Raw genomic sequence first — 15,701 nt, 5'->3', positions numbered from 1 at the left:
TAAAATTTGTGGAATGATTTTCACGCTCGTGTGCTCGGCTCCCTGCGGGTATCGATATGTCAGTAAGAGAATAAAACACACAGATGAAAAGAACTGCGTTGTGTTCAGCAGGCAAAGGTGAGAAACTGCAGAGAAAAATAGCACGGTTTTGTTTTTTTTTTTTGCTTCAGTTGTTTTTACCACCTACGGATCCTACCTTGAAATCATGGAGATCCAGTACGATGCCAGGACATTCTCCTGGAATGATACAAGTTCTCGAAATCCACTTCCTTGAATACTTTTTTCGAATTGAGGGCTTTGCTGAAAAGATTTCCCCCCAATATGGAAATTAGCTTTGACTACGGATGGAATCGAATACTACATGCTTTCAATGAATTCCATGGAAATAGGTAACTCGAAGGAGTTGATTCTTCATGTTCAACGCGTGCTTTCGGGAAGTTGGAAAGTAATTTGCGGGAATACGACATGGAAACAGATTCGAGAAAAATAGTTTAATTGTTCTATAGCCGACAATAACAGGCACTCCTCTTCCATCATATGAAGCACTTTAAAAACTTCTTTTTAATCCACCTAGTGCTATAATAAAGCCTTTTTCTTCAGTTTTGAAATGGCTGAGTGGAAACATATATCAAGAAGGCAAATGAATGAGAAACTCTCAAAAGCGGTACTCGAACTAGTGTTCTAATGCAATACGTGCATAGACGTTTTACCATTTCCGCCTCTCTGATTTCCGTACGCACAGTTCCACAAGAGTACCGAGTTGGTAAGCGTACATCGAACAATGATCTAAATCCTAGCCGCCTCACCACCGGTATCAGATATCCAAACATCTTCTCTGTTCATCAGACAACCCACAAGTCTCGCTCTATACCTTTCTCTTGCAATTCATGCCCTTCAAACCATTTTATTCATGGTGCTTATTTTTTAAACAAATATACGTAATTTCATTCGGGTTCAGCCAGAACAAATTGACTCAAGTAGCACGTTTCACTGGTTATTTGGAGATTTGTGCGTCAATTGAATTTGAATTTGTCGTCTTTACATGACTTATCCGATTTTATCTCCGGAACCGAATGTATTCGCCATGAGCCTTGAACGCTTGTTAAATAACCCAATAGTAGCTTTCAAATGCGTCTAAGATTTTCGAAATCGGTTCAGGGACCCCCAAGAAAACTTAGAAGATAGGAAATGTTTACCAAAACTCTTTCAAACATGAACAGTGACCGCATCAATTTTGCGAAAAAGTATCGAAAATAACTACTATTTGATGACGGACAGAAAATCGTCATATGTTTTCGTTTGGCGCGTCAGCTTAGACATTAATAAGTGCTTTGAAGTAACATTAAAATGAAGTTCCTCCAAAAAACATGTTTATTTTTTCAATAATTTTTTTAACAATAATTAAAAATTAGGCTTTTTGCATCTGAAATGACATATATTAAACTTCATTACCAAAACAATGCTTTTTATTTTTCAATATATTGGCACTGAGAACAGCTGGTGGGTGTCATCATTTCATGAAAACCATTCATCGGACAGCAAAACAGTTTCATATTCTGTATCGAACTGACTATGGTCGGAATTAGAATGAAAAATTTCCTCCGATAAAAAACAAAGTGACGGCCATTTTTCGATTGGTTGAGAGACATCTAACGAGTAAACTGTCGTTTGGTTCATGTTAATACGTGCAATAGTTTTGGAATACGAGTGAAACCCAGTTGAAAAAAGTTGTTTCGAGTGAAAGCCGAACAAAGAATTTGTTGGTAGTAACTGTATCACCTTTTTCTACCAACTTCGCGGTCTCATGTACCCTCGGGACTAACATAATATCATTTCTTAGAGAATTTTCTAGCAATTTACGGGAAAAGATTTTGTCCTTAACTATACTTGACGTCTTATGTTGAACCATTTGGTATCAAAACTGAACAATTTTGAGTGAAATTTTGTTTAACGAAATAAGAAAACATCGTATCTGAAAAAAAAACTCTTCTTAATTCACCTAGCGGTGGGATAATGTCTTCTTTTGCCATTTAAATAGTCTCAATATACATTTGTCAAACAACCTAATAGTAGCTTTCAAACGAGTCCAAGCCTTCAGAAATCGATTTTTTCATTTCCGAGAAATTTTGGTGCATTGAAAAACATTGTGATTTGTCAGTTACGTCGCATATAGGAGTACATCTCTCGAGTAGGAAATGTTCGCTATAACCCTTCCAAATTTGATTATCATTATTAGATATCAAATAAGGGGCTGTCCATCAAAGACGTCAAGCTTTTTTGACGATTTTTGACTCCCCATCCCCCCTTTGTCACAAATTGTCACAGAAGCAAAGACCCCCCACCCCCCCTATGTCACATGTCACGAATTCAAAATAAATAAAATTCATCTCAATGCATTCTCAATATGCATGACAAACCATACAAATATGAGGGAAAAATCGATTTATTACATGCTGTCATTAGATTAAAAATTATCCCTAAAACTACAAAATCATCAGAATTATTTTATTAATATCAATTATATAAATTAACAAAAGTATTTTATTGGAATTGATGAAACATTTAAATCATCTGTTTTATTCCTCTTAGGGGTACACAGATATATTATTGTTTTAGGCAAAGAATAATATTTCCTTAGTGTAGCATACAGGGCTGAGAAAATAAAGACCAAAGCCTCTTCAAAACGAGATCACTGCCGGAGAATCTTTTCATGATCAGTTGATCAGTGAATTTTAAATCACATCGATGAATATCGGCACTGATCTTCCGTCACACAATGGGTAGTGATTTTGAGCTAAAATGATTCTTTATTTATGTAAGTTCAATCATTGGATGATTCGATAAGCTTTGATGTTGGTGGAGGAAAATCACATATGATCAAGATAAGACATGACATGATCTACGTCTGAAATCGTTGATCTTCCGCCCTTTTTCAAATAGAGTACAATAAAATAAACTGCATCAGAATCAGATAAGAGAAATTCTTATGATATACTATTATTAATGCTAAAAAATCAAATTACTGAAAAAATTGTCAGTGCATAACTTAAGTTAAACCGTTTTAAGGCATCTTTTTCTTTTTTACTCATATTAGGCAAAATTTATTAATTTCGCTAATTTACTCGCTCCTCCGTGCACTTTTGCTGATCACAACAGAAATGGTTTCTCTGCATCATTCATTCCCGAATTTACAAGAAGAAACTTTTACATCAACAAAAAACACGTTTTCCTATAGAATGTAAATGTATATTGTGGAGATTTTTTCAGGAAATAGGGCAAAGCAGTAATATAATTTGGTATTTCAAAAATGCGCTCATTGAAAATATTGGACGTCATATTCCAAATACCTCCCCCCCTTCCCCCTGTCACAAAAGGTCACGTTTTATGAAACACCCCTTCTCCCTTGCGGCGTGACATCTTTTATGGACAGCCCCTAAGACAAAGTTCATCGAAATTCGTTGATTCATCGTCGAGAAAATTCAGGCGATGAAAAATTTGCGGTTCGTTGGTTACGTCGCTTATACTATTATACCTTCAGAACCGGAAGTGACAACAATTTGATTTTCGAACTTCATCCAAAATTCAATTTGTACGAGACCCCACAGTGCAAAACGATTTGACCATTTTATGAAACACTATCGAATTGTCGAATTATATACAGTCTCTTTTGAAACTGTAAAGAAATTTTCATTCTTTATTTCATTATTCTTTCATTACATCCATCAGCAACACGTAAAAAACTGATATCGGTTCTAGTTCTTGACTGTCGTAACCGAATTTCATATGTGTGATACTCGCGACGTTCATATATTACTACCATTCATATATGAACCACACACCAGCAAGTTCTAGCTTTCTCGGTTGTACCCGGAGTATGATCGTGTATGTATTATGTAAAGGTTTAAACTCATTTCGTCATTTTCGTTACTTTGATTTCAAAGCCCTGCGCTTGAGTTGCATAAACTACTAGAACAATGCACCATGCGTTTCCTTCTAACAGAACTTGATGGGGACGCATGGTCGACTGTCGACGAATATTAGTTCTTGCATATCGAACATATTGCAGGTTGGAACGGAGTAATTTAACGAAATCATCGAATTTCATGTATAAATATCTCGAAACAGCCAATAAAAGGTTAACAAGAGTAAAGGTATTGCTTTTGATTTGTAGAATCATAGTCTAATATTTGAATGATTATTTTTCATAATAATAACTTGAAGTTTCAGAAATACCTTTAAATTGTTTTGGTTGTAGCTCCTTTAAGAAAAACCTGTTTTAATCCACCTAGTGGTGTAATGATGCCTTTCTCATATTACTGCACTTTCAACCTGCATTTCCAAAAATTCTAGTGATACTAGAAGATTCTGTGAAATTTTTTTTGTTACAATCCTGAATAAAATATGAAACTATCTTTGGGTATAAACTAACATAACCTTTTCAATTTGTAAACAATTATGTCAAGTTAACAAGTATTTTTCTGTATTTTGCATTGTCGCACTAAATGATTAAACACACTTTACCCTATAGTTCTGGAACCGGAAGTCGGATTCAGATGAAATTAAACAGCAGGCTATGAGACTATAGGAACTCTTGTTTGAGCCTGTTGGTGAAAATCGATCAAATCATTTCTGAGAAAATTGAGTGAGTCTCGTTTTAAACTTTTTGACCACTATTTCTGGAACCGGGAACTTTGAACCAGTATAGCCGAAGTCGGTTCGTTCAGTAAGTAACTAATATAGCCTACAAATTGAATCACTTTTAAGCCAAATCTAGAAGAATTTTACCCTTGTTTGCATCGTTGCTCTAAATGATGGTGTGAAATTCAATTGCAACCAATGGGACTACGAGATTTTTTATTTTATGAGTGACATTTTTTGAAACATACATTGTTCAGCTCGATGAACTGTGTCAAATAATACAGAACACTTAGCCCTCTGGGCCAATTCACTAGTCAATTTTTCAAGTGATAAACTTAAAGCATAAACTTTCTATATGAGAAAGGTAGTAAGTGTACTTTTATAGAAAAGCATCGTTATCATGATCTTGTAATAACACTAACAAGTAAATACAAATTGAACACGCTGCGAACAGAGCAAAGCCGCACGTACCGTCGCGTACTAGTTTTGCATAGTTGTTGTGAATGACGACTTGAATGTTTTGACACTCATCACCCTACAACTTCGGAACCGGAAGTCGGATCAGGATGAAATTGCACAGTATTTAAAGGCAACGAGAGCTTTAATTTGAATCATGATTCGTGAGAATCGGTTTAACCGTTGCTGAGGAATCGAAGTGAGTTCCGTTTTTGGAGATTTTCTTCACTATTATCGGTGCTTTCAGAAGCGGAAACCGGACACTAGTAGTCCCAAAGTAGTTTTATATATTCACTAACTAACAAGATTTGCCAACTAGATGAATTTAGCAGTAAGTTTTATAAAAATGTGCACCTCGTTTCGCCATCGCTTGTGAAAAAATACTCATGATATTGGAAATTTTCACTAATCGCATTGTAACACATGGATCAATAAGTCCCGAGACTAACAATGGAAACAACATTTTATTTGCAAATTTTTTTTTTATTCATCAACATAATCACCTTTTAGGGTGATACAATGGTTCCAACGTTTTTCCAATTTTTCAATACCATGTTTATAAAAAAAATTATCTTTCACTTCAAAATAAGCTTCCGCGTCATTTGTGTCGGTACGACCACGTTTAAACTCGGCGAACCACCGACAAATCGTTGCTTTTAATGGACAAGAGTCCGGATAACATTTTTAAATCCATTGTTTCGCTTGCACGGTGTTTTTACCCATTAAAAAACAATGTTTTATCAAAACACGAAACTCGGTTTTTTTCCATTTTTTAAACAAACTACAAAACGACTTTACTCCAACCTGGATAACTCAGCTGTTTCTGGTCGGATCGACTTAAAATTTTGACCCGTTTCAAGCAAAGGTTAGTACTCTAGAAAAACGTGGTTACTGGTTCACTACGAGCGCCATCTTTGCTTTAGTTTCGGGACTTATTGATCCATGTGTTAATACCAAAACCGAAAGTGGATCTGGATCAACTTTTCAGAGACTTTTTAAAGAATTTTAAAACCTTTTATTTGATTCTTAGTTTGTGAAATTTCCGAGAAAATTGAGTGCGTTTTTTAATACATTTGCGCATATTTCCTTGTAATTCCGGAACCGGAAGTCGGTCACGCCATCTCTGAGATATGTGTGTGGCTATTTTTTCCAGTTTTGGTGCATATCACCCTGTAATTCCGGAACCGGAAGTCGGATCCAAATGGATTTCAGGAACTTTGTATGGGACCTTGAGACCTTTCATTTGAATCTAAGTTTGTGAAAATCGGTTCAGCCATCTCTGAGAAAATTTATTGACATTATTTGTCACATACACACATACATACATACACACATATACACATATACATTTTGTGATCTAGACGAACTGAGTCGAATGGTATATGAAACCTGGCACTCTGTACCTCGGTTGCCATCTCTGAGTTGTTAAGGTGGATTTCACAGTGATCACATAGCTTTTCTATATGAGAAAGCCAAAAATACTAATCGAATTTACGTCAAATATAGGTTTTCTTATTTAGATTGAAATTAAGATGTACTTTTTTATAGTCCATAGATAATTCTATTGAAAATGTAACAAAATTTGATTTGTCGTACAGAATTCTACAGGTAATTCGAATGTTATTTGCACTCGGCTACCAACTGCCACTGTATGGATTTATAGGGTAACAGAGGTATTTTGGCCACTTCGTATATTTTGGCCCACCTAACAAAATTTATGGATTTAATCGATGTTAGGTAACCCATGTTGCATCAATTTGAATCTAATCACATTTGATGGATATTTTTACAAACTGGGCCAAAATAAAATCATTCATAAAGTGGGCCACAATACCTCTGTTACCCTATGCATCAGTTATTCATCAAGCAGATATGGGTTTCTGTGGTTTAGTCGATTAACTGGCGTGCTTTGTGATCTAATGTTTCTCGGCTCAAGTCGCGCTGTTTCTATCGCTTTTTTGTTTTTGTTTCATTCGATTTCAAGCCATGAAACGACGCTCCATTTATGTGAATCCTATTGGCTGAAAAGTCACAAGATGTTTTCGATCTGTGGATATATAATACATATCTGTAGAAAACATTGAACACACTCTTAGAAAAAATGAAATTTACGTTTAAAGTAAATTCAAGCCTTCTGTAAATGCTTCGGTGATGACACAATATTACATCTATTTTCATGTAACAATATTTGTTATGTCTGTATCGATGTAAACTTCAGCTAAATTTTTTTGAAGTTAATAATGTGACTTATTTTTATATGCTTTGAATTGTAAATTTGTATGAATTTCGACGTTTTTTTATGTGCATGTGTAAAGACGTAAATTTACACGATTTTGAGAGAATTTTTTTAGAGTGTCCTATTGATATTCTACAACTGCTTTTGGACACAATTTTTATACAACTGACGCCATCTGAATTACAAAGGTTTGTAGAATCGGCCTTTCGAGTCATTGGTTAAAACGTCTATTTTCAGAGTGAATGAAATGTATGAAAAAGGGAAAAATCAAACTTTAGTTCAAAAACTGATGAACACATTTATTTAATTGTCAGCCTGGTTTACTCGTTTTTCACTTACACTTGCGAACCGTTCATTTAATGTTTATGAAATTTTTTAAACCTACTATCGCCCCGAGATAACTAATATCTCTTATGCTAATTCTATACCAAAATATTTTGTTATAAATTATTATAAATATTATAATTTTAATATATTAGACTATTATTAACATTCAATTTGCAGATTTTGAATGAAATTTAATTTTAGTTTTGTTTTAGGCGTTTTAGTTAAAAGTTGTACGAATTATTTCGGGGACCATTATCCTTCAAGCCGTCGTCTTTGTCTGCACGTAAACAAAGAACAATAAATATTATATGCCGGCCTAAAGCTCAAAGTGCGAGCAGCACGCATAGCAGACAGCAACAAGGAAGTACGAAGGATCGTATTAAACAGGCTTTCGGCAAAAAAGCGACACTGCCAAACGAACGGCAATCGGATGCAACAACGAGCGTAAAGTTTTCTACCACCGGTACGACAAACAGGATTTGCAGCACTAAAGCTCTGTAGTCAGCGCTTTCGATTTCCCCTCTGCAGCTTTTTCTCGTGAGCCTGTATGTTGACCAGGATTAGTCTCTGTCTTTCTCTCTTTCTGGAGCTCGAAGGAGAGTGCTTTCTTACCCAGCTAGCGAGTGGAGCTTTTTCGCTGCTTCGTTTCTGGTTTCGGGAAATTGAGAACTTACGGCAGCTACCCAGCAGGTTTCCCGGAGTTCGGAAAAGCTTCACCAGCTTTTCATTGTGCGTTTAGTTTACATTCGATTCTGGAACCAGCTGGTTCTCGCATATTCGCCTCAGTGGAACCATTAACTACTCATTGGCGATTTTTTCGTTGCTGCTGAAAGGATTCTTTTGTTGACACCTGCGGCAAGCGAAGAGAACAAAAATGGAGTGATGAAAATTTTCACCATGCACGAGTGAAGAATGAAAACCGTTTGTTCGAGGGGGAGGAAGGCTTACCCGGAACCGCTCTTTGTGAGCGGAGGTAAATGATCTTCCCGTGGCCTCAATCTAGTAGGTATTGTCTCTGATGAAAATTTTGAAAACGCAAGAAATGAGGGCAATGGATGGTTCATTTGAGTGAAGGTTTTTGTTCATGCTTCGGGTAGTTTCCGAAGAGTTGAAAATTTCCCGTATTCCAACGGAAACAAATTCGGTTTAATCATCGGTATTGTGGTCTGCCCCTAAATTGGGCTGGAGGTGCAGAATTAACAAACCTCCGCGGTGACGACAGTATCGAGTGGGAGGCACATTGTCGTAGTTCGTTGTTCCGGACCCCCTTGTGTGAGTATGTTGCAACAGTCAGTGAGTGACGTCTAGAATATAAGTGGTTCGGTCTATTTTTATACTATTGGAGAAAATATGCCCATACAGGCAATGTGATCGATACCTGAAGGTTGGTGATATCGCAAATGCCTTCGGCATTCGTGTCTTGAATTTATAGCCACCCAGCACATCGGGAATATCCGCCTGTTGTCTGTACGTGTATGCCTTGCCTGTCTAATAGTGCCACCCTTGATCCCGGTGGAATCGTGTTCATATAATATTGATTCGGATAAATCGTTACTCATAGAACGGAGTGTGCTACGGAGATTGGCTGATTTTGTTCAAGTGGTTCCCGCAGCAGATTTATATCCGAACAAATACGAGCTCATCAACGTTAGACGTATCAACAACTGCACCGACAGAAGCAACCACGGCTCACCGAAACGAGCTGAACAGCACCGCAGCCCTGAAGAACGGAAGTATGCCAGAGGATAGTGCGGTCATGGTTGAAGGTAAGCTTTGCCATTTATCCATCCGATCCACTGGCACTGGTTCCGCGGAAGGATTTGTTTTGTGTGCTTCATTCTTGAAACAACCCGTATTACAGTGTATTGTGTATACTGCAAATAAGGCTTTTTATTTCAAATAAAAACGGAACAAACACTGCCATCGTAGCGAGTTGACGATCTTTCATGTTTTGCACATATTGTTCCCACGGGATACAGCCTATTTTGAGTATTGGTTTTTCTCTCGGCCCTACCCGGGGTCAATCGCATTGATTAATACTGCACTAAATATACCCACCAGGCACTCAATTTCACCTTCCATAGGTAATGTAATTATTGCTTTTGTTTAAAATGTTTATTGATTGAAGGTTGCTCTAATTAGTCAGAGACACTGTTGCTAAGTATTGAATCGTTTAATAGTTTTGTTATTACAAAATTGGCAGCTTTTTAAATGAATATAGTGACATGATGAGAATCTTCATTATCTGAAATAAAACAGATACATATTACGTAATGAAATTATTTATAATGCATACATAATACCTAAACATTTACCTCCTTAATTGATTTCTTGTCTTGTTATGTTTTGAAGTAATTTTCTTATATAATCATGGTAACTACACGGAAAGAAATCCGTAACCATGGTCATGATCTGAAAAATCATGACAACAATATTTTTTTCTTCTCGTGAAATCATGACAATTATTCATGGTTTTATGATCATAATTATTGAAATCACGTGTGATTCTTATCTGGCAAAATACTACAAAATTAACTCTAAAATAATAATAAATTTTTGTATTCTTCTGATGTGCTTCTGAGTTAATCATTATTAAAAATAAAGTGGAATCCTAGTGGAAAAGATTTCGAAGAAGCGAAGCGAAGACACTACATTAATAAAATATCTCGTTCAGTGTATGTTTAAAATTACTTCTAGCCCGAATAAGATACGGCTGGTTGTTCCATTCCATAACATTAAAGTAATATTTTGCAGAATTACATCTGAATGTATTTTTATAGTTAATTTTGTTGTTTTTAGATTATGAATAAAAATTACAACCAGTTTATTTGTTTCGATGATTCGACAACACAGGTTTAAGTAATACACCTATTTTCTTTCTATCTCTATCTAGATTTTTTTTGTTTCTATTAAATTTATATGGTACGTATGCATAAGTAGGACGATTTTTTTAAAAATCTTATCCCGATTTATAATACAAATGCTTGCAAAATTTCGATACGAACTTCGGTTTGATGAGGTTCAATTCTCATGTTTTTTTTCGCGCACTTAGTTTGGGTGAACTCTCTAACATGAAATCAATTTCTGAGCAATGAACACAAAACTGTTTAGAGAATGCATTATTTTTGGCATCGTTCTTCAAAAACGCAGTATTTTAATTATGAATTAGTTGAACACTAATTTATCTTCAAAATAACCAAAATCTCTATGGGCTATGCACTATTTTACCAACAAAAATGTTTAAGTAAAGGAATCGTATGTAAAAAAGACGGGTGGTAGTGACGTGAAAAAAAATTGACGTGTTTTTTCCACACATCTGAATATAAACTTTGCAAATTCAATGCTTCACTTTCAGAATCGTAAGGGTGCAAATACGTAGGTTGTTTTTTTTTTTATCTATTTAGCATTGGCAACACTAAGTGTTGCCCGGTGGGTTTCCACCTGTTATTTGTTTTGTTAACAGTGAGTTGAAAATTTAACTTCAGCAAAAAACTGGAATTGAGTCGTAAAAATTTTCGTGCAATAAACAATCGTACAATCAACTTAGTTTGAACTTTTGGCAGTGTAGCACCATCATATACGACTATAAAAATTGGTATAACGAATTCAATCGTGGTCTAGTAGTTAGCTTGCCGATGAATCGTACAAATTCAGTTGTTTTGCCAGATAACATCGACGCGGTGGAAAAACTGGTAATGGAAGAAATGGAGGCACTGTGAAAAGCTTGTCTGTTATTTTGCATGAACATTGAGTCGTGAAAAAAAATAAGTTCACGTTGGATCCCATATAATTTGACAACCGCTCATAACCAAAACTCGTGTCGAATGGTGCAAAAAATGCTAAAAACATTATGAGCCCGAAACAAAACAACAGTCGACTGTATGGATGTTCCAAGAAGAACCAAATCCAACAAAAATTGTCCGCCCTCGAAGCATTTCAAAGAAAATAGTGGCTTGTTTTTTTCGGTATAAAACGCAACCGTTGCTTTAAATCGCTACCGTTGCTTTAAAGGATCGTAAGACCATCAATCCTGATTATTATACCACCATTTGTTTGCCAGAAGTTTTTCGTGAAATAAGGAAAACAAACGCAAGACGCAAAATTATTCTCCATCACGATAATGTACGCTTTCATACATAGGCTCTAACATCTGAATAAAGACTGTCCCAGAAAGTATGGACGCACTTTAATTTCGCTGTAAATAATTCACAAGTGTTAGATATTCAAATTTTATTCGATATACTGATAATATTAGACTACAACAACAGAATATCATTCTCAACATTTGCTACTTAGCCATTGTAGACTAGCTGGCGCACCTTCTTGCGAACGTTCCTAATTAAATTCCGTACAGACTTCTTGGCGACAAGTTTTGACACTTTTTTCTAATCTGTTTCGAACTGTTGAATGGTTTCGGCTGCCGAGACATGTTTCCTAAGATATGCCTTCGTTAATGCCTAAAATTCCTCAATTGGTCGCAGTTGTGAGAAATTTAGTGGATTCATGTCTTTTGGGACGAAAGTGACATTCTACCGTTGATTTTGAGTAGTGGCAAGAAGCAAGATCTGGCCAGAAGACAACAGGATCCTTGTGGCTTCGAATCATGGGTAGAAGTCGTTTTTGTAAACATTCCTTGATATATATTTCGCTGTTCATTGAAGCAGTGATGATGAAGGGTTTCGAAATATTACCGCAGCTACAAATTGCTTACCAGATCATAGCTTCTTACCAAATTCTTCGACTTCAATCGATGTCTCGGACTGGTTTAACACTTGCCCTTCTCGCACCGTATAATATTGTGGTCCCGTCAAGGATTTGTAATCCAGTTTCAAATTTCCAGCAAGAACCGTATTGTACAACTTTCGAACCCTCGGCCTGGTTGATGCTTCTTGTTTCGGACTACGTTTTGGTTGTTCCTGCTTCTTATAGGTTCGAAGATTCAAACGTTCTTTAGCACGAAGAACATTTGACTTCGAAGTGCCCACTTTTTGCCACATCCCGAACTGAAACCTCCTTCTTCTGCTCGAACGCCTTCAGTATACGTTTATCCAACTGAGGGTTAGCAGGGCCTTTTTTTCGACCCGTTTTCGGTTTATCCTCAAAGGGTAACTCACCGAACTTCCTGATTGCATTTCGCACGGCTTTTTCACTTACTCCTTCCATTTTTGCTATCTTTCTCAGTGACAGTCCGCGTTCTGTGCACCATTTGCACACAATTTTTCGACGTTGCTCTGCTGAAAGTCCACGCATTTCGAAATAAACTAATGAAAACGAATAAATAACTGCACAAGTGGTTAGAGAAGAGTGTAAACAACAGGACGCAGCCATAAAAATTGACAGATTCTGAACCATTGCGAAATGGCAGCGGTTTTTGGTTGCGTCCATACTTTCTGGGACAGTCTTTATTTGAACACCCTAGCATCAAATTGATGGGCCACCCGCCGTATAGTCCGGACCTCCGGCACCTAACGACTTCTATTTGTTCCCTTCCGTGAAGAATAAACTGCATGGAGAACGATTCTCCTGAAGAAGCTGTTGAAGCGTTTAAAAAACATGTTTTGGGGTACCTCAAAGTGGAAAAAATTTCCGATCAAATATTATACTGTTTTTATTTTTAGGCTAAATACATAAGTAACAACCCTCGTATAAGGACACACCAGAGTAAAATACTGCATGGGGGTTGTCCCCTACTATGACATTGAAAATGCAATATTGAAATTCATTCATAAATTTATTTAAAGTTGAAAAATTCACAACAAATTGTTTGTGACCATCTAAGATTTCTAAATTTGAGCTCGATTCATTAACGTGAAAAATTTTCCATATAGTAATTTGAAGGAATATTCACAAACCGAAAGTCGTCATTATGGATTTAATGAATTCTAAAACTACGAATAATTTATATCCACTCGCCTAGCGTGGATATAAGTTCCTTAAATTCATTCAAAAATTCATGGGAAATGGTAAAATATGACTTACTTATAACCGTATTCTTCAACTATAAATCTAATCTACTTCACTTACTAAGCAGTACCAACGGAAAACATTATTGTAAAAATCAATCGGATAAAGAATTCGAGCATAATTGAATAGCCCAATTATTTAGAATCCATATGAAATGCACTGAACAAAATTTAAACATAACGTTTCTCAGGTATTAAATGTTTTCGAATCGATTGGTTGTTAAATTATATAAATTCATCAACAAATGACTGAGTTATAAGAGTTCGAAATTATGACAGAAAAAGGTTACGCGGTTAGTTTTCCTTTTTTTTTTGAAAATGACACCCAGCCTCGTACAGTGTAGAGTTAGCAAAAGCGACAACCCAGCGAGCGAACGCATATGCAATCTAGTCATCACCTCACTGGACGAGCTACTTGTTTCAGTCACAGTCAAGCATCAACTGAAATCAAGAAATCATTTGCAGCATATATTTATAGATTCCTCTTCGAACTACGCAGAATGATGCGGTGTTTTTATGCATGACGCAAAGCCTCCTATGCCGAACAAGAAAATGACGTCAATTTGGTCAGCTGGGATTGGTGGATGAAAACATATGTCAATTCTAACCGATTTTTCAATAGTATTCTATTGCAATACTGAAACGACGTTGACAAACATGTTTAAGTTAAAAGTTTCCGAATCGATTGGTTGTTAAATTATATCGATCCATCAACAAATGACTGAGTTATTAACGTTCAAAATTATGACGCAAAAAGATTACGCGGCTATTTTTGAAACTTTTAATTAACCCCCGGCCCCGTATAGTGAAGAGTAAGGTATTTTTAATGCCAAAACACCGTAAAAATTGCCTGTATGACCTTGCTTCGCATCTTGTAGCACGCCGTGAAGCAAAGTTCTTCATTCTCGTACAGTACTAACGAGGATGAACCCTTCATTTCATTGCATTGTCATGGATTGCTTCACGGAAAGAAATCCGTTACTGCTGTCATGATTAGAAAATCATGAAACCAATCATTTTAACTTCTCATGAAACCATAAGCAAAAAGTCTTTTGTAAAAATTCAACATAGAGTATTTTTCTAAGACGTTTGATTCACACGTGTATTTTCATGCAGTTCGTTTTTTCCAAATTCTGAAACAAAAAATCAAATATGGAGCAATGAACGCAAGTACACACGTTATTTTAGGTGTCGTGGTTTTTCAAAAACATATATAAATTGTTGATGCTTCAGATTAAAAGAAATTCGTTGTGATTTTCACTGTTTTGCTATTCAAATGTACATTATTTGAAACATTAGTTGAAATCGTATAAGCAATACGCCACACATTTCCTCGCCATTCCATTTAATTCATATTTAAAATCTTCATATTTTGGAACATAACGCCTGGATTTATGTTGCAAAGATTACCATCGTAGCAGAAACACGCCTGAAGTTATACCCAACAACGTCGAATGCGTTACGCTAAATTTCAACGAAATCAGTCCAAATGGACCATGATCCGAGAACTTTTAATCATGGTGTATTATCATAACATGAAAATATACTATTTTCCTCATATCATGACTCGTTTTGCTCATTTCTTGAATCAAAATTTTGCCCGTGTTTGTTCATGTGTTCACTGAGACCAAGCAAGGGAACTGGTCTGCTCAGTATGATATACTCTCACGCATCCAGTTTCTCTCTAATATTGGTCTCTCATTCAGTTATGTCAAGCAAAGTGTTCACATCGGGTGTTTTTTTTTTGTTGTTTCGTTCGTTTGAGGATTCACAATACAAGCCCTGTGGTTTAGAAGTGACAATTGGAAGACAAAGAACGAGCCGGAGCGCCATCAAAGTTTGGTGATGAAGAATTGGAGGAATCGTGCGATCAAGACCTGTCGCAAACTCAAGAAGAACTTGGAAAAAATCTCGCATTTTCCAGCGATTATAGGCAATGGGAATACTCCGAAAGGTAGGAAATTGGGTGACGCATGAATTGAACTCAATGGATGACGAACTTCGTTTATTCTGAAGGTAATCCTCTGTATATGGTGGAGCCAGGTGGATGTATAACGTTACAGGTCTACCAACGACAATTG

At 36.2% G+C, this 15,701-nt stretch overlaps 1 protein-coding gene across 4 annotated transcripts in view; it reads left to right on the top strand.

Annotated features, from left to right (window-relative positions):
- The window catches only part of LOC131437657 (band 7 protein AGAP004871), a 261,028-nt gene that overhangs the window by 125,283 nt on the left and 120,044 nt on the right, over window positions 1-15,701 (top strand). Inside the window, exon 1 of one of the 4 annotated variants that reach the window (XM_058607148.1) lies at window positions 8,386-9,423. The exons of 2 other annotated variants lie outside the window; for them this stretch is intronic. In XM_058607148.1, the coding sequence (XP_058463131.1) occupies window positions 9,393-9,423 (31 nt within the window). In that variant the 5' untranslated portion in view covers window positions 8,386-9,392. Of the gene's footprint in view, window positions 1-8,385; window positions 9,424-15,701 lie in introns of those variants that run through there. One more of the 4 variants, XM_058607149.1, reaches the window with a different exon arrangement.

Source organism: Malaya genurostris, chromosome 3 (assembly GCF_030247185.1).
Source record: "Malaya genurostris strain Urasoe2022 chromosome 3, Malgen_1.1, whole genome shotgun sequence".
NCBI classification, from domain to species: domain Eukaryota; kingdom Metazoa; phylum Arthropoda; class Insecta; order Diptera; family Culicidae; genus Malaya; species Malaya genurostris.
This window is presented reverse-complemented; position numbering and strand designations above follow the sequence as displayed.